The following is a 22,397-nucleotide window of genomic DNA, read 5'->3' as shown; positions in this document are numbered from 1 at the left end:
CTCACCACTGTGCCTTCTTCATTGAGTTTGTTTCTGAATACCCACCGAGTTCGAATGACAGCTTGATGAGATGGTCTAGGTACTAGAAACCAAACTTCATTATGTTTGAATTGATTCAGCTCTTCTTGCATGGCTTCAATCCAACTAGGATCCAGAAGAGCTTCTTCAATCTTCTTTGGTTCGTCCTGAGATATAAAAGCAGCATACATGTATTCATTAAGCATTTGCCTTCTGGTTCTCAACAGCACTGCTGGATTACCAATAACCAATTATGGAGGATGAGATTTTCTCCAGATAAACGGATTTGAATGGGCATCTTCCTGATTTGTTATGTTAAGATTGTCTTCTACAGAACCAGTAGTAGGTTCTTGAACATCTTCTGCTGGTATTAGTAGATCCAAAGTCTGTACTTCTGGTTCCACTATTGGAATGTCTGGTTCTGGATTTTGAAGATCCTTGGTATTTGCTTCTACATCATCTTCACTTTCAATTTCCAAGTGAATCCTGTCTAACTTGTTACTTAAATCAGATATGTTAGAAATTTCAGCACTGCTGTCTTCATCGAAGACAACATGAATCGATTCTTCACATTAAGAGTTCTATTGTTGAAGATTCTAAAAGCTCTGCTTACAGCAGAGTAACCAAGAAATATTCCAGCATCTGATTTTGATTCAAATGCCGTCAAATGATTTTTGCCATTATTTAGTACAAAACATTTGCAACCAAACACATGAAAATAAGATACATTGGGCTTCTTCCCTTTCCATATTTCATACGGAGTCTGGTTGTGTCTTTTGTTGACCATAGATCTGTTTTGCGTGTAACAAGCAGTATTGATAGCTTCAGCCCAGAAGCGCTGAGAAATGTCTGCATCTGCTAGCATTGTTCTAGCTGCTTCTTTAAGAGTTCTATTTCTCTCTCAGCTACTCCGTTTTGTTGAGGAGTTCTGGCAGCTCAATATTCATAATGAATCCCCTGCTCATTCAAATATAACTCAAGATACTTGTTAGTGAATTCAGTGCCCCGATCACTTCTGATTTTAATGATGGTAGTAGATTTTTCATTTTGAATCCTTTTCAGAAGCTTGATCAAGAGACTACTGGTTTGATCTTTTCCTGCGAGAAAGATTACCCAAGTGAATCTAGAAAAATCATCAATAACATCAAGAATATATTTCATTCCCCCTAAGCTCATGATGGGGATATGACCAAATAGATCCATATGCAGTAGTTCCAGACATCTTGAAGTTGATTTGCTATCTTTGGTCTTGAAACTGGATCTTATCTGTTTCTCAAGCTGACAAGCAGAACAAACATGATTTTTAACGAAATTAATGTCAGGTAATCCATCAACTATATTCTGCTTCTTGAGATAATTGATTGACTTGAAATTCAGATGATTCAGTTTCTTGTGTCATAGCCAGTGTTTATTGCTAAGAGAAGCAACTAAGCATGTAGGAGTATTGACATGATTTGAGTTCCAAGAGACTCTGTAAGTATTGCCTTCTCTCTTTTCTGTTAACACAGTAGTTTCAGCAGAATCTCTAACTATACATGAATGCTTTTGAAAAGCCACAGAATACCCATTATCACATAGTTGACTAATACTGATAAGATTGTAACAAAGATTGTCAACTAATAACACATCATTGATAGTTATATTACCATGGATAATCTTACCCTTACCCATGGTTTTACCTTTTGAGTTGTCTCCAAAAGTTATCTTTGGTCCAGTACAGCTCACTATCTCAGAAAGTAGGTTTCTTTGTCCAATCATGTATTTGGAACATCCACTGTCCAGATACCATGTAGAGTTACTGATTTCTGCTTCCTTCTGTTGTTCCTGCAAACACAAATTTTAGTAACTGGTACCCAAATCTATTTGGGTCCAAGCCTTATCAGTCCTTTGGGAACCCACATTTGTACAATTCTTGGTGACTTTGTACTTCGGGTATCCAAAGATGTGTGTGCAACAGAAGGTCTGTTATTTCTAACAGTATGCATACCAAAATGTTGTTCTTCCCTTCTGTTTCTGTTTTCCAGTCTGTATCTCTTCTGAACAGGTTTAGAGTTGTAGTACTGGTAGTTTTTAACCTTGATAGGATGTTGTCTTCCAGAGTTGAATTCTTTTCTGAATCTAGAACTCTGGTCAACATTTTCCTTAGGTTTAATGTAACCCAGACCATAGTACATTCTTCTGTTCGTCAGATTTACATTCCTTTCAACTGAAGCAGTAGGTACTTCTGGTTCCTGTACCACACTGGATTTCACAAAGTGGATGTATTTCCCTTTGCACATATCCAGTGTTGCCTTAGTATTTGTTTCAGAAGTGCCTTCATTATTACAAAAACCGAGACCACTCCTATCTCCTGACTGTTTTTGTAATTCTTGCATCTTTTCCAATGAAACAGAAGACTTGTTCCAAGCATTTACCAGTAGCGACAACTTCTGGTTTTCAGAAAGCACCTTCTGGTAATCTGCTTTGGCTCTTTCATTCTCAGTTATTAATTTACTCATCTTAACTTGTAAATCATTGCAGATGTCTACTTGCAAGCAAGTTAACTTACTGTTCTGATTCTTTAAGTTCTGATTTTCAATCTTAACTTCTTCAAACGATTGAGAAAGTCTGGAATACTCTTTTACCATTTCATGCAGTGCATCAATCAAGTCATTTCGTGTAAATTCATTAGAGTCAAAATCAAATACCTCTCCAGATGTCGAGGTTGAGTCATTGTCTGCCATTAGACATTTGACTTCTTCTGCATCACTGTCACTGGAATGACTTTCTGAGTCAGATGACTCAGAACTAGAGTCCGCCCACTTAGATTTGCTTTCTTCGGCAATCATCGCTTTTGTAGTAGCCCGAATTCCAAATTGGGTAATTAACGGAGTAATGGTGATTAAGAAGGTTTAAGGTGTAATTTTGACCGAGTCATGATCGGACGGACCGAAGATGGTTCGGAAGCACCGAAGAGTTCGTAAGGTCCGAAGTGAGTTCGGTGGATCCGATAATTAGGTGTCAAGAGTTGATCGACACGTGGGAGTTCGGACGTTCCGAAGTGTAGGTTCGGTGGATCCGATCATGAGGTGTCAAGAGCAGCTGGACACGTACATGTTCGGACGGTCCGAAGTGTATGATCGGAGGATCCGATCATGAGCTGTCAAGAGCCAATGGACACGTAGCGTTCGGACGTTCCGAAGTGTTGTTCGGAGGATCCGAACATGGCCTATAAATAGTGCTCGGATTTCTCATTTTTGACTTGCCAATTTCTTGAGTTTTCTCTCATTTTGGAGAGTTTGGAAGGTTTCTAGGGTTAGTTGTTGGTCGAGCGATAGCCAAGAGCTGCCAGGAGTAGTAGCGTAGCGGCGCCTGAGTTTCAAGGCAATCGACATCAAAGGGCTGTCGACGGACGAAGGTAAACCCTAAACCTTTGGTAGTACTAGGGAGTACTGGTTTTGCTAGTTGAGCATGGTAGTATTGATTGGGTGCTTTTGATGCGTAGGCTTGTGCTAGACCTGATTAGCGGTGTTGCGTAAGGCTAGGCTTGCTGTGATAGAGGTACGAAAGTACTATCCGAGATATCCTGGTTGAGTATACATTCATATATGTGTTGCATGATTATTTGCTGCATTGATATATGTCATATGATGCATGCTATTATGTCACGTTTATTACTGCACGTTGCATTTCATGTTGAGCCGTATCTTCTTCGAGATAGCCTTTACTGTTGAGCTGTATCTCTTTCGAGATAAGCTATATCTTGGGGCCGCTCAGCCCTGTCTTGTGGACGCATGGACACCGAGAGTACACAGTGGCCGACGGGTCGGGAGGGCTTCGGTGGTCCGGGACATTTTAGGTCCACGTCTGTCTTGTAGTGGATGCAGTGACCCAGAGGTGTACCGCGCGGCACTATCCACTTGGCGCCTCTAGACTGAGCATTGTTGAGATCCTTTTGTGACTCCTGTTTCTTGACTACCCCGGTATCATGATCATAGCATGTGCATTTCATATAGGTCTGTATACTCATACTTTTGTACTGGGCGTTCTTATCGCTCACGTCCTCGGTTTTGTTTATTCTTGGACACCCCATTCCCACGGGGCAGGCCTCAGGTTGGACAGCTCAGGAGGAGCAGGAGGAGGACGTTGAGTAGCTGGTTGGTTTAGTTATCGGTATTGTTTTGATTTCGATATGGTGTATTGGATATTTTATTTTTGAGTTATTCTAGACTTCGATTGGGTTGTATAATCGGTATTGTTGTTGACTTTTCCGCTGTTATCTCTGATTATTGTTAATTAGGTTAATTGCATGCTTAGTTCTTGACTAGTAGGTGATTCTGGAACGGGTCACTACAGCTTTTCGATCTCTTCTGGACTTTTTGTCATTCCTCTTGTGATCCTTTCTCTTTTGGTCATCCTTCTTTGGTTTAGGACAATCAGCAATGAAGTGACCTATCTTTCCACAGTTGAAGCATCCCATATCACCAGATGGTGAATCTTTCTTGAAATTGCGATTGGGACCCTGATAGGTTCGATGGTTCTTCTTCATGAACCTGGAGAATTTCTTTACAAATAATGACATAGCATCACTACTGATTTGTTCAGCAGTCTTCTCCATTGTATTGTCAATGATCACAGCAGGTAATGCCTGAGGTACAACTGCAGCAGCAGTAGAAGAGGTAGAGGCAGTAGCAGTAAAAGCAGTAGCAGTAGCAGCAAGAGCCTTGGTGGGTAGGCTTGAAGGCTCTTCTCCACTTCTCACTTCCAATTCGAACTCGTAGGCCTTCAGATCTGCAAATAAGTCGTGCAGTTCCAACTTGTTCAAGTCTTTTGATACTTTCATAGCCATTGTTTTAACATCCCATTCTCTGGGTAAGGCTCTCATCACCTTGAGGGCTATTTCTCTGTTGCTATGCTCTTTACCCAGAGCAGCTAGCTCATTGACCAAGCTACTGAATCTTTCATCAAACTCATTTAGAGTTTCACCTGCTCTCATTTTCAGATTTTCAAACTTCTGCATTGCTACAGACAGTTTATTTTCTTTCGTTTGCTCATTTCCTTCACATATCTGGATGAGCTTTTCCCAAATATCCTTTGCAGTAGAACACATTTTAATCTTGCTGAAGGTGTTCTTGTCGAGAGTTTTATATAATATATCCTTCGCCACATTATCAAGATTGGCCTTTTTCTTATCTTCACTGGTCCATTCACTTCTTGATTTTTCGACCATATGTGGTGCACCGTCAGCAACAGCTGTATTAGGCTTTAAGATTTTCAGTGGACCATCTGTGATGACATACCACATGTCATCATCTTGTGCTGCAAGATGAGCTTGCATTCTTATCTTCCAGTCGTCAAAATCTTCCTTAGAGAACATAGGGATCTTGCTGAAGTGTGCCATTTGTTGTAGTTTTTCACAAACAAGAATAACCTGCTCTGATACCAATTGTTGAGGATCGAAGTTGAGTTTAGAGGGGGGGTGAATAAACTCTACTCGTTTTTCGTTCTGATGAGGTACTAAAATCCTGTTAAGGATAGTAGTTGATCTTGTGTGAATACTTTCACCTGATTACAATAAAACGTGCGGAAACAATCTGATGAAGTAGTTGAAAAACAATACAACAGTAGACAGCAGTTGTTTATGGAAGTTCGAAGATAAACTCTTCTACGTCTCCCCTTCTTCTGTTTCCAGAAGGTATAACTAAAAGACTTTGGATATTACAGTACAACACTTGTACACACCCACTTCAGAAGGACTTACACCTCAGCCTACTGAAACTCTTAGTTTCTCAACTCACAAAAATGCGAAACACAAAGTTCTGAAAAGACTCTTTTCAGATTACAGACTCTTCTGATAAATTATAAGTGCAGTAAAGATCGTGAAAAGTGTAAGAATTAGTAGCACAAGATGATCTACAAAAGATCAGATATAAGCTATGAAGCGTGTGCTACTTTTCTTTTTGTTGAACTTTTAAAATGCTCAAGGAATACTGATATTCGTCTGATAAGAGAGTAGCTTTGTTCCTTGAAAATGATATTATGCGAAGTGTCGTGTCGAACAAGGATTTAATCCAAGTATATATAATCGACTGAGTTCAACGTTCACAATCAGAGAAGTCTTCAGATAACTGATACAATCAGCTTTATTACCGAAACAAGTTCCTGCAGAAAAGATATAAAACAATCAGTCTTGTTTTATACTTAATTGGGTAATATGCATTAAATGACTCCGTATAGTATTTAATGCTGCAATCAATACTAGTACTAGGAACTCTTTAATAGTAACAATTAAGATAGCAACGTTAGAAAACGTTCTCTACTGGTTTTGTATTGTTATCCCTTTTCTACTGGTTTAGTTTTACTAGAACAGCAGCTACTGATAAGTTAGTTCTGGTCTGCTGGTCTACTGGTTTTAGTTATCATCGCCACAATAAAATTCATGTCTAACAGAGTTTATTCACCACGTCTAAATTCTTTCCTGATCCCAACAATATACAATCAGTAAACACATACAAATACATAATATATATATATATATATATATATATATATATATATATATATATATATAATTGTAATTGATGGTTTAATGAAAAATATAAATTATATACTTTTTAAAATATTATTTATTAACTAATGTACATGAAAATTAATTTATCTATGATATATAATTCTAAAGAAAAAGATAAAAAAGTTCTGTAAAAGGTTAAATAATATTTACATTGAATATTATAGATTATATTTTATCATCAATAATATTATTTCATTAGTTTTGATAATATTTTGATGAGTTAGTCACAAATATTTTAAATTGATAATTATTTGTCCTTAATGTGCTCCACTTATATAAATTATTATTTATGCATTTATAAAATCCATAATTTGATTGATTTTTATGTTATTATACCTTATACGTGGGGCATATTTATATATATATATATATATATATATATATATATATATATATATATATATATATATATATATATAAATATCAAAATTTGTTTCAGTTCAATCTGTTCTATATATTATGTTCATTATAATTTATTATATAACATAAAATCAATTGATTGAATTTTAATTTGAGAAACAATTTTGAAAGTAAGGTATATAAATTCTTAATTAATTTATTTATCTAATATGACAAAAAAAATAAATCAATATAAATAAAAAAATGATTCAATTTTTTTAAAAAAATCAAATTTTAATTTTAATTAATAATTAATATTCACGTGCGATGCACGTGCTTCTTGCTAGTACCTAAAAGTGTGGATGACGGAAAATTTTTTCAATGTGAACGGACATAATTACTCTTCACATGTTCACTTATTTAAATTATTAAGTAACATATGTGGTAATTTCACATTTAGTCTATTAATTAATACTAATTAGTCACATTTTATGGTTATGATTTGTGTTTTTGACTTTCTTCCCTTATCTTTCGTTCATTATAATATTTAATTAAGTCATATATTATTTTTTAAAAAATATTTATTTCGTGTCATCTCCAGATTCTTAAATGTTTGCGCTAATTTTGAAAAACATACTATTAAATTTACTTAATATTAATATCAATTATTTTTTCCATTTTAATAATTTTCTTGGACTTTCATTTGAATTTTAAATAAATTAATTACGTTATTTATTATGTTATTTCACTATCATTTGAATACATTCAATTAATTATTAAAAATAAATTTTAATGTAATTAGAATTTAAAAAAAAAACTTCAAAAAATATATATACGAAAGATCCGTGATAAAGTATCTGAGTGCTTTGATTGAATAGTCATCAAATAAATTCTAAATTAATATATTTACAAATGAAAAAACAACAAAATTAAATAATTATTATTACTTGTAAAATTAAATAATAAAATTGAACTAAAAATAAAATTATATTTAATTAAAATTTTAAATTTATTTTGTCAGACTATTAATTTCAAAATGTATGAACAAATATAATATTTTATAAACCAAAATTTAATGATGAATTTAAATATTATTATTAATAATCAAAAAATTAATAAATTTGAATCAGAAGTGTCTATTAAAATGTGGACAAATGAATCGTTCATCTACATATATTGGAGCATACATTGGATGATATGGTACTAGAAAAATATTGTTATACAGTTGCTAAGATGAGAAAGAAATATGTAAAAAATCAATGAATTTTTTCATTAGTTTTTCTCACTAATTTTGATAATAAATAAAATAAATTGAATGATTAATTGTTTTAATTACTCTCATAGATTCTATTTTATTTAAGTCTTCCTATATTTATATATTATCAAATAGTACATAATTATCACAATAATGTCATGACAATTTATTTGCATACGCAGAGTTATTTACACACACATATATAATAATAATTATATTGACAAAAAGATAACCAACCATTAAATTAAAAAAAAAATCAATAAACACTTAATTTGAACAAAAAATATAAAATATTTTGAGCTTATTCACATATGTTATCATAATTGATATTTTTTCGGCTTATTTTTCTAAAAAAAATCAATGACGGCATCTATTATATGAAAAAAAAAAAAAAAAAAAGTTCATAACAAACTTTATTCTGGCCATTTAGTGTTTTTATTATTTAAAATATAAAGTTAACTTAAAACGTTATCTAAAAATTGTATTTTTTCCATTTTTACATGCATAATATTATCAACCAAATGATTGACCCTTTTTTCATGTTTTTTAAAACACGGGTTATACCAAAGTACTCTCTATTTTCAGCTTTAGCACATTTGAAATCATGATTGAACTATAGAAATTATTTTAAAATTGTGGTGCTCACGCCATTTTCTTTACCGCCAATATGGTATACGGAATGCAAATAATGCGAGAATATAATTTGGTTCAGTTAAATTATATTTGTCTTGCAATTATATATATATATATCAAATAATGCGAGAATATAATTTGGTTCAGTTAAATTATATTTGTCTTGCAATTATATATATATATATATATATATATATATATATATATATATATATATATATATATATATATATATATATATTTTATGAAATTTGAAGATACAAAAACATTACTAAAAATTGAAATAGTCAATCATTTTTTTTGCATCACAAACAGAAAAAATAAAAGCAAACAAATAATACAGAGTTCAATGCATCTGTTCAAAATAAAACTTCATAAAACACATCAAACAAAATCAAACCAACCTTAAAATATGTTACAATTGTATATGGAATAAGAAAATTAATCAACTTCATCAATCTTAGGACCACTGCCACCCGAATACATATTGGCAATTATGGGGTTGCAGATGTTCTCTAGCTCTTTCATTTTATTCTTAAACTGATCTTCTCCGCCGTCTTGGTTGTTTTCCAACCACTCGTTAGCACGCTCAGTCGCATTTTCAAACTTTCTCTTGTCTGAATATGTCAAGTTGAAAGCAAAATTGTTGTCATTTTTAATTTTATTTCTCATGCTGTAGACATAATTTTCCAGAGCATTCTTGGCCTCAACTCTCCTTTTATGCTTCTCATCTTCTGCCTTAAATAACTCGGCTTCTCGCAGCATTCTCTCGATCTCTTCTGTAGATAACCTGCCTTTGTCATTGATGATTGTGATGTTTTTTTTATTTCCAGTTGTTTGATCTTCAGCAGAGACATTCAGAATCCCATTGGCGTCGACATCAAAGCAGATGGTTATTTTAGGGATGCCTCTTGGAGCTGGTGGGATGCCTGTGAGCTCGAATTTGCCCAACAAATTGTTATCCATGGTTCTCGCCCTTTCTCCCTCAAACACTTGGATGAGCGCGACGCTTTGGTTGTCAGCACATGTCATGAATTGTTCCTCCTTCTTGGTAGGAATAGCAGAGTTTCTTGGTATGATTACACTCATTTCACCCCCTTCGACATGCACGCCAAGTGACAGTGGCGTGACTTCGCATAATAGTATACCCTGAACCTCTGCATTGCCCTGGCCAGCTAATAATGCTGCTTGAATTGCTGCACCAGAAGCGACGGCCTCATCAGGATGAATGCTCCTACACAACTCCTTACCATTAAAATATTCTTGCAGCATTTGCTGGACCTTTGGAATTCTAGTGGATCCACCAACGAGCACCACGTCATGGATACTATTCTTGTCCATCTTAGCCTCATTCAAACACTCCTCAATATGTTTAATGCATTTCTTGAACAAATCCATGTTAAGTTCCTCGAATTTTGCACGAGTTATTTTGTAGTCAAAATCGATCCCATCATACAAACAATCGATTGCGATGTTTGTTTCTGTTGCAGATGATAGATTCCTCTTTGCCCTCTCACAAGATGTCCTCAACCTTCTCAATGCTCTGGGATTGTCACCTATATCCTTTCTGTGTTTTCTCTTGAATTCTTGAACACAATGGTTAACCATTCTATCATCGAAATCCTCTCCTCCAAGGTGGGTGTCACCATCAATGGCCTTAACGGTAAACATGCTATTCTCCATAGTGAGAAGAGATACATCAAAGGTGCCACCCCCGAGGTCGAAAATAAGCACATTACTCTTTCTACCAGAGCTGTTAAACTTTTTGTCAAGACCATAAGCAATGGCTGCAGCAGTTGGTTCAACAACAATACGCAAGACATTAAGCCCAGCAATGGTTCCAGCATCCTTGGTTGCTTGCCTCTGGGAATCGTTGAAGTAGGCAGGTACTGTGATAACTGCCTTTTTCACTGCTGACCCAAGAAAAGCTTCCGCAGTTTCTTTCATCTTGATGAGGATCATTGATGAAATCTCTTCGGCCACAAATTTTTTCTCTTCACCTTTGAAGGTAACCGTAATCAAGGGTTTATCATCAGGGCCAGAAATGACCTGGAAAGGCCAGAGTTTCACATCCTTCTGGACCAAAGAGTCGCTGAATCTTCGACCGATCAACCTCTTAGCATCTGCAGAATTAATTGAGCAACCCAAAACAGCAAATGGTTCATCAACCCCAAGTAGAGCAAAACTCGATGGTTACGTTCTTGGTGGAGAGATTATAATCAGGTAATTTTGACTTTTGATCAACCAAAACAAGCACACGACTCAGTTTGATGCATCACATTAGAAACTCAATTTCATACCGAAACTAATCAGTTATGGATGAAAAGAAATACATAAACATAATTATAAGCATGAGCAAGTCAACGGCCGGAACCCAAAAAAAAAACACTAAAAAAGCAGATTTATCAAGAAATTAAACTGTGAATGCTAATAGCAACATCTAACCGAAAATGGTGTTGGCTGGGTTCATGGCGGCAAGATTCTTGGCGGCACCGCCTATGAGACGTTCTACCGGGCTGAAAGCTACATAAGAAGGTGTCGTGCGGTCGCCCTGGTCATTGGGTATGATCTCAGCACGATCATGCCGCCAGACGGCTGCGCATGAATAAGTCGTGCCCAAATCGATTCCAATCGCCGGAGCTTCAATGTTTTTTCTAGCCATTGTAGTCTTCGTTGATGAAAATGTTGGGAACACTCGGTTTTTGTGTAAAACTGGAGGAAATGGAAACACCAAGTCAATGTCAACGCGAGTATGGTAATCAGAGTGAGCTGTAGAAATGGCAATCTATTTACAAGTTGCGACGGTGAAAGAGACCACAAAATACCAAAGTCGAAGTCTGTCTGTAATTTTATGATGATAATATCGATTTCCAAGTTGACATTAAAATAATCGATGCATAAATTATAAATAATGACTTTGATTAATATATCTAATTGGTTTCATAAATTATAAATAATGACTTTGACTAATATATCTAATTGGTTTCATAAATTATAAATAATGACTTTGATTAATATATATAATTGGTGTCAAGTTGGGACGACTTTTTGGATTTTGTGTTAGGTTACTACTTAATGTAATGTAAGCAAGAACTAGATGTTTTTCAAGTTCTATTAATGTATTTTAATTACAGTTTAAACATTTTGTATGATCATGTATGATTTGTTAGGTTGTATTATCTCCTGAGAATGAGAATGTCTGGCGTAATTGTATAATTACTCTTTTTATCTTTTTAATAGAAGTAATTTCATTAATTAAAAAAAAAAGAACTCGATAACCTACCTATTTATTCAATTATCTTATGACCAAATACCCATGTTAAGGATAGAAACATGGTGCTTTAATTGATTGTGCGTGACTTATAGGCGTGGAATTGTCAGTCAAGAGTCAGAACAACCATATCGGCATTCATGTGAGATTGATGTACAATTATTTGCTTGGCGGTGCCGATTAAGTCAACTGAGTCAAGTCATGCAAGAGGTGAGGAATCATAAATTCTATGTAAAATTTGACATTTAAGTTCTTCTACACATTACTGTAAAAAGACACTTCTCAAGATAGTTGAGCTTTTGACTGCACCCATATAATTGAGCTCAGCAACCGGCCGAAACTTAGCCCTTGACTATATCGGGACCGTCAAGCAAAAAGCATTGCAGCAGCAAAGTTCACCCTTGAGATCACAGATCATGTTAAAACCATGTCAACAATTGCTATACCATGTCACGCACATGCATCACACACACTGGTACGCCTTTTATTATAGAATGTGCTTGACTCTACATTAGACCGATTCATGTCAGGAAAATATCCATTCTTTAATATTCTGACGATTTCAAATGACTCAATGGCAACAGAGGTAGAAACTCAGCCTTGAACTTGCTGCAACAGCATCGCTGCTGACTTTCAAATGTATATGTTCACTGCCAAAATTTGAAAAACATGATCTGCAACCACTTTAATTTTAAAGATAGGAACTAATGTACCGCGCATCTACGAGATTCAAGAAACTATATTGGATTTATATCCATGGAAAGAGGATTAAGATAGGCAAGTCTCAAGCTGAGATCCCATAATTGCAGATCTTCGTAACTTCTTTGGACAGAGTGTTCCTTTCTCGTTTTGCCTCTTTAACAAGGTTCATAACCTAAAAGCAGAAAAGTGGTCACCATTTGTATTTCTTACAGTGAAAAATGCTATGTTTTCTTACATGCACGCACATTGATTCGTCAAGTTTCACCACATTTAACTAGTGTTCTTATTTGTCTTGCTTAAGTAGGTGAATGATGATGAAGTCTAACTCCTAAAAGTAAAAGTAAAAAATTAATATAATTTTTTTTTACATTTCAACAAACAGTATGGTTTCAACACATGCCAAGGGCATGAATTTCTACCAAGAGTAAATAGATGATGACATATTACATGATATCTTAAAAGAGTATATGCTTGTTGTGTAGGCACATTTTTCAGTATGAACTTCGACGAGGACACATTGCCTAAATTATGATCATGATTCGGAAGCTTAGCCAGGCCATATTTGTTGAGAAACTTAATCTGTTTATAAGATTTTGAGAACAAATAGACAACAAGCTGAGTATCAATGGCTCAAGTTTTATTGATAATGGTCTTGGCTTATATAGCCATACAATTCAACGTAAATAACAACTCAACAAGAATAAAGGAAATAGGTAACCGAAACATAGACCAAGTCAAAAACAAATCTAAATATCCCTACATAACAGGACTTTATTTAACAAAGATCAGCAAACTCCTTCATTTCCTCCCTTAAACTAAATGCTATTTAGCACTTAGTTTATGCTTGAGATCTCGCAAACTCCCAGCATCTTTCGAAGCTTCTGAAAGGCTTCAAGCTTCAATGGTTTAGTCATTATATCTGCCACTTGGTCTTGACTGCCGCAATAAATTAATTCAATCTTGCCATCTTTGGTAAGATTCCTCAAGAAATGAAATCTCACATCTATATGTTTACTGCGACCATGCATAACGGGATTTTTTGACAGCTTGATAGTAGAACTGTTGTCGCACATCACAGTAATGCAACCTTCATCCGAGCATCCCAGCTCCTTTAAAATTCTTTTCATCCAAACTCCTTGACAAGCACACACGGCAGCCGCTACAAATTCAGCTTCTGTAGTAGATAAGGTCACGATTGGCTGCTTCTTTGAACACCACGAAACAGCACCAGAATTCATTAAGAAAACATATCCCGATGTACTCTTCCTATCCTCCATATCTCCAGCATAGTCACTGTCAGTAAATGCCAACAACTCACCATCTCCTTTTTTTGTATAATGAATTCCATAGTCCATAGTCCCTTTTAGATATCGGAGCACTCTTTTAGCTGCTTGTAGATGAATCTCTTTTGGTTTTGCCATGTATCTACTAATGAGACAAGTGACAAACATTATGTCAGGTCTCGTGGTAGTGAGATACATCAAACTCCCAACTAGTTGTTTGTAGTAAGTTTCATCAACCGAGATTCCATCTTCATCTTTGCTTACTTTGAAGCCTGGAACAATTGGACTCCCTACTGAATTACTTTCATTCATGCCAAATCTTTTCAGAATTTCCATTGCATATTTTCTTTGGCATATAGAAATACCACCAGATTTTTGCAACACCTCAATTCCAAGAAAGAATCTCATCTTTCCCAAATCAGTCATATCAAACTCTCTCAACATAGAGCTTTTAAATTCGGACATCATAATTTCATCATCACCGGTGAAAATTAAATCATCAACATAAACACTTACAATGATGCATTTTCCTTCCTTGTTCTTCTTTGTGAATAATGTCTGCTCGCTATCGCACCTTTGGAAACCTTCTTTGATAAAGTGTGCTTCAATCCGACTGAACCAAGCTCGTGGAGCTTGTTTTAATCCATACAAGACTTTGTGTAGCTTGTAGACAAGATGTTCACTGCCTCCTTTTTCGTATCCTCTTGGTTGTTCCACATAAACATCTTCACTAAGCTCACCATGGAGGAATGCGGACTTAACATCTAGTTGAAAAATTTTCCAATCCTTGTGTGCTGCTAGAGCAATGATCATCCTTACCGTATCCATTCTTGCTACTGGTGCGAAAACTTCCGTGTAATCTACACCATATTGTTGAGAGTACCCTTTCGCAACCAGACGTGCCTTGTGTTTCTCAATCTTGCCATGTTCGTTGTACTTTGTTTTATAAACCCACTTCACACCAATCTTTTTTGCCCCAGCTGGTAGCTCAATAAGAGTCCATGTTTTGTTCCTCTCGATGGAACTGATTTCACTATCCATGGCCTTCCTCCAATCTGCACTTTTCATGGCTTCCTCAAAGTACAACGGATCAGTTGATACTACTTGCACCATATGAGCCTCATCCTCAGATAAACCTTCGCCACTGACATAATCGCTCATCCAGCTAGGAGGTCTCCTCACTCTCTCGTCACCTTCATTAGAGCTATCTGTCTCACTTCTAACTTCTTCATCTGTCCCAACATTGATACCACTATCCTCAGTTTCGCTTACTCCTTCATTTTCACCCCACTCTAAGGCTACTTCAGTGTGTTTTCTATGACTCTCGTCCCAATCCCATTGTTTCACTTCTTCGAAAATTACATCTCTACTCACAATGATTCTCTTAGCAACTGGATCAAATAACATGTAGCCTTTTGATTCCTCACTAACCCCCAGCAATACACAAGCAATGCTTCTATCATCAAGTTTTGTCCTCCCTGCCTTTGGAACATGGACATGTGCTATACAACCGAAGACTCGAAAGTGTGCTACTGATGGCTTCAGTCCACTCCAAGCCTCCTCTGGAGTAACATCTTTAACTGCCAAAGTTGGACACCTGTTTAAGACATAGATGGTCCAGTTTACTGCTTCTGGCCAAAAGGATTTGGGAAGATTTTTGTCAGATAGCATCGATCGGACCATGTTCATGATGGTTCTATTCTTCCGTTCAGCAACACCATTCTGCTGTGGTGTATAGGCAGTGGTCAATTGCTTCTTTATTCCACTTTGTTTGCAGAAATCATTGAACTCGTTTGAATTAAATTCGCCTCATCTATCAGTGCGTAAACATTTGATGAACATCCCTGTTTCTTTCTCAACCATAGTCTTAAAACATTGAAAAAGACTAAAAGCCTCTGATTTTTCTATCAAGAAATACACCCAAGCCTTTCTACTGTAATCATCAATGAATAGAAGAATGTACCTCTTATTGCTATTAGATGTGGGTGTGATCGGGCCGCAAATATCTGCATGAATGAGTTCTAGTTTCTGAGCTGCTCTCCAATGACTCTTCTTTGAAATGGGATCACGATGTTGTTTCCCATTGATGCAATCAATACATATCTCAGTACTTGAAGTAGAGAGTTGAGGAATTCCATTTACCATGTCTTTATTCAGCAAGGTACGCAAACCTTTGTAGCTTAAATGTCCATACCTTTTGTGCCAGAGATGAGTTAAGTTGTCAGCTTTTGTGTGAAAGCATTGATCAACTTCCTTTGGACAGAAAGTTTGTGATTGAGATTGTACAATAAACATTCTATTGGTACTCATGTTAGTCTGAATAATCAAGCCTCTTTCTGGATGGAAAATCTTGCACATACCATCTTTGATCAAAATAGCCAAGCCTCTTTCCTGCAATTGCCCTATGCTCAAAAGATTATTTTTCAATTCAGGGATATAGTATACCTCAGAAACAACATGATTAACTCCATTTAGTAGCAATTTCACACTTCCTTTGCCCATTACATTCATCTTTGTGTTATTTCCGAGCTTCACCGAGTGCCGAAATTCTTCATTGATCTCACTGAATATACCTCGGTTGCCACACATATGATTAGAACAACCTGAATCAAGGAACCATACATCTTCATTTCTGGTCTCAATCAATTCCTCATAAGCCATGAGAAGCATTTCATCTTCCTCGCCAACTTCTGCATAATGCACTTCTTTATTCTCAGGACATTCATATTGAAAATGTCCAAGTTTATGGCATTTATAACATTCCACGGTGGCCTTGTTGAAACTGGCTCTGCCTCCCCCTCTGCCTCTTCCTCGTCCTCTATAGGTATTACGACCACGACCTCTTCCTCCATCATATGTCACTTTCAAAGCATGCTCCTCTCCATGATGCCTCTGAAATTTCTGTTCATGTACTATCAATGAGCTTTGTAACTCATCAATAGTGAGAGCATCAGTGTCTTTTGATTCTTCAATGGAACAAACAACATAGTTAAATTTCTCAGTTAAGGAGCGTAGAATTTTTTCTACTACTTTAACATCTTCCATATCTTCTCCATATGTTCGCATCTTGTTTGCTACTGTCATGACCCTTGAGAAATACTCTGTCACTCCTTCACCAGTTCTCATCTCAAGAGTTTCAAACTCTCTGCGGAGAGCTTGAAGATGAGATCTCTTGACCCTCGCATTTCCTTCATATTTTTTTTTCATGGCATCCCATATGTCTTTGGAAGTATCCTTTTTGAGAATGGTGTCAAGAACTGTGCGATCGATGGCCTGGAAGAGATAATTCTTCACTTTCAAATCTTTGAGCTTCATTTCCTCATTCCTTTTGCGATGTGCTTCTGACTGTGATGCATCATCGGCTGGTTCAACATAGCCAGAGTCCACCAACTCCCAATATTCCTTGGAACGGAGAAAATTTTCCATTAACATGCTCCAATGATCATAGTGACCATCAAAGCGAGGAATAGCTGGCTGAATGAAGTTGTCGGTAGTCATCTTCGTAGTCATCTTCTATGCTGCTGCTAGAATTTATTTGGACCACTACAAGCTCTGATACCAGATTGTTGAGAAACTTAATCTGTTTATAAGATTTTGAGAACAAATAGACAACAAGCTGAGTATCAATGGCTCAAGTTTTATTGATAATGGTCTTGGCTTATATAGCCATACAATTCAACGTAAATAACAACTCAACAAGAATAAAGGAAATAGGTAACCGAAACATAGACCAAGTCAAAAACAAATCTAAATATCCCTACATAAGAGGACTTTATTTAACAAAGATCAGCAAACTCCTTCAATATTTAGGCTATTTGAGTATACCTCCTGGTCAAACTCCTAGAGTTTAAGAGGGAAGAATGGTACATAAAGACCACAAAACACATATATAGAACACATATGCTCTATTCCAAGAGCTAAAATTTTGTCGGCCACTTGCATGATTAATCCAGCAGTTTTTAAGAATTAGGATGGGCCATCCAACAAATGTTAGCATCCATCTTGATGAAGGTGCCGGAGATAAATCCTTCACTTGTTATAAATTGCAAATTTTTGCCGCAATTTTTACCGCAATTTTCGACCATAATAAAGAAAAATGCAGCTAAAGCCACTCGGCAATAGATTACAAGCTGATATTTCTATGACAATTTTAAAAGATTGGTCTTGTATAGATCTATAATTTCTATATTATGACCAATGAAACATTAGTACTATGCCAAGGACCAAGGTTTGGAAACATAAAATTGTAAAAAAACCAACTATTTTTTTTAACATAAGAAACCTGAACCATGCTCCATAAAATCAGCTACAAGATGTACTCTGCAGAAATTTATGAAACGAGATCTTTTGATCTTCAATCACAAACAGGGATATTACTAGACTAGATGTATATTATATTACCCCTTCAGATAAATAGTGAAAGGGACTTACTTGTGTTCTAAACCGAGATGCTTCTCTGCTAGGAAGCTCCCTAAGAACATCCTTCAAGCCTGATAAAACATAAAGCATATCAGACAATCTGATCGAGAAAGAAAACAGAAATGTTATCGCTTGACATATCGATATCTCTCCGACCCTTTCCCATGGAACAGGCCAATATAGACAGATAAATATTTAACAAAAGAAAGAGACGATAAGTTTACAAACCCCCTGCTTTTCTTTCTATCTTATGAGCGGAGTTGATGGCAGTATGTATTTGCTTTCCCGCCTGCCTGAATAGAATTTTGAGCAGAAAGCATTATTAACAGATGAATGAGATATCTTATAAATGAAGCTTGAATACAGGCAATGGACTGAAAGCATAGAAAAACCTGAGTTTTGTTCCCCCTCGTAACAAGTCATCTTCTGCTTGCATTGCCTTTTTCTAATGTATTAAGCACATGTGTCATTTCTAAGTCCAGATGAGTCAACATCACAATTATTACTTTCACAATCAAAGCCATTAAAAAGTTTCCAACTATCTGTTTGAAATCTCAAGCCTCCCTCATATGAACTTTTATTTAATGTCTTTGAGTGGAAGCAAAAGGAGAGGGGTGATATCAAGATGATGTAAAACTTTCTTGAAAAGCAGTAAGTACGACTGAAGAATGCTTCAGGTGTTGGTGTCGAGCACAAAAAGTTATCCAAAAAAAAATGCCCCCAACTTTTCAGCTTCAGCCTTCAAAACATCCATGGATTGCCGCAATTCCTTAACCTTTACATCTGCTCTTGAAAGCAAGACCTGAATCAGAAGCATCATTCCAAGAGTCAAAGATCCTTAAAATGATTAATAAATTTTCTTCGCGATATAAATGTAACCAGCTAACTTAACCAAAACTTTAAAAAAAATTAATCTATTTCACAATGTTACATTGTCAGGATAAACTACTTTCATCTGCTCTTGTGTCTATTATAGAAACTTTGTATAAGAGCTAAATCAAAATATCATCTTGCTGTTGTGTATGCCACTCATGTTTTAGTTTACACAGTTAGTTTGATATATCATAAATACAAGAGAATCAATAGTAGTTGAGTACCTCTTCGCTGACAAAGAAGCGCATTGAATTGTAGTACAGGAATTGTCTCGTCCCTATTGACAATGATGACAAAACATTTTAAAATGAAAAAAACAATTTTAACAAATTAATAATAAAAAAAGGCAGTCGAAGTCTTTGTTCCAACGAGATAAGCAAAATTCTTTTGTAAACCCATACACCGCTTAGACTTACTTTTCAGACCCAGTAATCCTAAACAAAGAACAGCTCCTGTGGACATCAACGGGTGCGAAGAAGCAATAAGAAAGCCCTCTGCAAAACAATAACGTCATAAAAATTTAAAAGCCAAAGGAACAAAAGATAAATGTCAAATGATCACATACGCCAAATATGTCATGAATTATTCAGCACAAGTAAACCTTTAATTTTCCCAAAGACAATTTTCCTCATAGGCGCTACAGTCAGACTTGACACTTTGCAAAGAATCCTGCATCAAGATTCTTTCAAATCAAAAGAGTATATAAACCTTATCTGATAAATCGAGCATTTGCCAGAAAATAGTCAGAATCTATCAAAAATCAATTGCTCGGGAACCGCTAAAGCTCTAGCTCAAATTTTAAAAGAATTTGTGCTTTGAGTATTAGCATGAGTATCCACAGGATACGTATTCATTTTTTTCCTAAAATACTGGTACTGAGAATATTTTGAGAACCTAGCCACAATAATTAAATCTATACACAATGATATCTCTTATTTTGTTAGTTGTCACACATCGGTTGGATAAAATACCTGAAAATTGAATATATGGTCTTGGACAATCCTCCCCCCTTGAGCTAGCTTTTGGGGCTGAGTTAGGTCCAAGTTACAATCTTAACATGGTATCAGAACTCAAGTTCCACCGTTATGTGTTGGACTGCCCATAGTTAGGTCACTCGTTATGCCCATAATTGAGTCATTTGTAAACTTCACGCTCCAGATGTTCATTCTTAGGCGTGAGAGGTATGTTAGTTGTCCCACATTGGTTGAATAAAATACCTAGGAGTTGTATATATGTTTTTGGACAACCTTCCCCTATGAGCTAGTTTTTGGGCTTGAGTTAGATCTAAATTTCAATCTTAACATTTTTGAGCTCAAATTTCTAATAATAAATGTCCCAACCCCTAGTCATGCTAGCACAACAAAAATGAAAGGCACGCCCACATATAGTCCATGCACAGAATGGTGTAAAATCCAGACAAAATTTGCCAGCATAAAATGGAATAATTTTGTCTAGACATCAGTAAATAGATTATTCATGCTGGAATGATATAAATCTGAAGCATAGAACACAACCACGTTCATAAATGCCCACTGCTCAAAGAAATTTTTTGTGTTTAATCGCAATTTGTAAATGCAGAGAAACTATTGAAATAAATGAAAACAGGAAACATAGCATTGCATTTATATTCGCTAATAGCAAACAAAAAGAGACTTCCTCATGATTTGTACATCAAATATAGCAAACTGGCATTCATCGCAGGAAATTAGAACAAAAGTATTTAGAGCCTCTGAGCAGAGTGTATGCTTATGATGATATATACGGGATAAGTGTTTAATTTCCGTATTCATTTACTTTACCAGAAAGCGAAAAAAAATTTACAACAAAACAACTGAAACACCTACAACCTAACATATAGCCAACGATAGAACGAGTGAAAATTTACAATAGTTTGGTTGAAATGAGCACAGGAGGTGGTGATAATGCCATCGAATCTCGATTTGGCGACTGCAATGGCATTCTCTACGGAACCTTCGACCGTCTTCTGTGCAATTTGTGCCTGCTGCACAGCGTAATCCATCCAAGGTATATTCTCCTCGATAAATTCTGAGATCTTGTGACTAGCGACCTCCGGAGGAATTCCGTCCCGCTTCCCTTCCGTTGATTCGCCGGCGATTGCTGCCATTCTATACAAGCTTCGAGTTTCGCGGGCGCTGTGTCAGATTTCGTTTGTTTCAGAATGGAAGCCAGATGCTGGGCTGGGCTTCGGGTGTAGTGTTTTCCGATTTGGGTATGAACCGGAGTAGAGATCGGACATAGTGATTAATTGCATTTTCACCTCTATAGTTCTATGAATTTGAAAGTGCCTCCACGGTGCAATGCATATATTATTTTTTAATAGTGCAAATCAAAATGTCTGTGTCATGTACTAAAATGTCTTTGATGTTAAGGATCGTGTCAAATGTATAAAGATTATATTAAAATAAAAAATAAAAAATAAAAAATAAAAAAATATTTTTTCATAATATTTTTTTATATTAGAAATGATAGATCATTTTATTTAAAAATTCAAAAATATCGATAAAAGAAAAAAATGTTGTGAAAAAGTAAAAATTTATGGTAAAAAGTAAAAATCTCAAACTCTCAAAATTTACCAAACTGCACACTTTATAATATTTTTCTCTCTACTCAATTGTGATTTTCTTCACAAATGATTTATAGAGTTTCATTACACATAATCCAAAAAATAAAATACATCATTACATACATCATCACACACAAATTTCTAACTTTACAACTCTTATTTTCAACATTCAAATATTCAACTATTACTTTTTCAATATTCAAATATATTATTTTCAACACTCCCCCTTGTGATGATGATCATGATACGATGATGTCTTCATTACGTGTTTTGTACTGCCTCGTTAAAAACCTTACTTATCAAAAACCCATTGGGATAAAAACCATAGTAAGGGAAAAAGAGTGCAGTCACGTATCTCAATATTATATATGTGCTTTCTGAATATTGACGTAGGAAGTGCCTTTGTGAAGAGATCTGATGAGTTTTCACTTGATTGAATGTGACGAACATCAATACATTTATTCTTTCAA

The 22,397-nt window shown here is 35.6% G+C and overlaps 1 protein-coding gene and 1 pseudogene across 1 annotated transcript; both read right to left on the bottom strand.

The window, feature by feature from the left end:
* Positions 1-9,069: 9,069 nt before the first annotated feature.
* LOC140826371 (heat shock cognate 70 kDa protein-like) lies at positions 9,070-11,583 on the bottom strand. The gene is made up of 2 exons (XM_073188617.1): positions 11,241-11,583; positions 9,070-10,918 (listed from the first exon to the last, which is right to left on the bottom strand). The coding sequence occupies exons 1-2, from the start codon at positions 11,455-11,457 to the stop codon at positions 9,237-9,239; spliced, it is 1,899 nt and encodes a 632-aa protein (XP_073044718.1). The 5' UTR covers positions 11,458-11,583; the 3' UTR covers positions 9,070-9,236.
* A 477-nt stretch (positions 11,584-12,060) lies between these two features.
* Positions 12,061-21,653, bottom strand: LOC140826380 (RGS1-HXK1-interacting protein 1-like; annotated as a pseudogene).
* Positions 21,654-22,397: the final 744 nt, after the last annotated feature.

Source organism: Primulina eburnea, chromosome 1, assembly GCF_022965805.1.
Source record: "Primulina eburnea isolate SZY01 chromosome 1, ASM2296580v1, whole genome shotgun sequence".
Lineage (NCBI taxonomy): Eukaryota > Viridiplantae > Streptophyta > Magnoliopsida > Lamiales > Gesneriaceae > Primulina > Primulina eburnea.
The sequence above is the reverse complement of the archived record's forward strand: the minus strand, read 5'-3'. Positions and strand labels throughout refer to the sequence as shown.

What these genes read in the sequence shown, in the direction of transcription:
- LOC140826371 (XM_073188617.1), bottom strand. Translation starts at nt 11,457, where the DNA reads ATGGCTAGAAAAAACATTGAAGCTCCGGCGATTGGAATCGATTTGGGC. An exon ending in CCCAGCCAACACCATTTTCG is followed by an intron (nt 10,919 to 11,240) that starts GTTAGATGTTGC and finishes TTAATTCTGCAG; the next exon opens with ATGCTAAGAGGTTGATCGGT.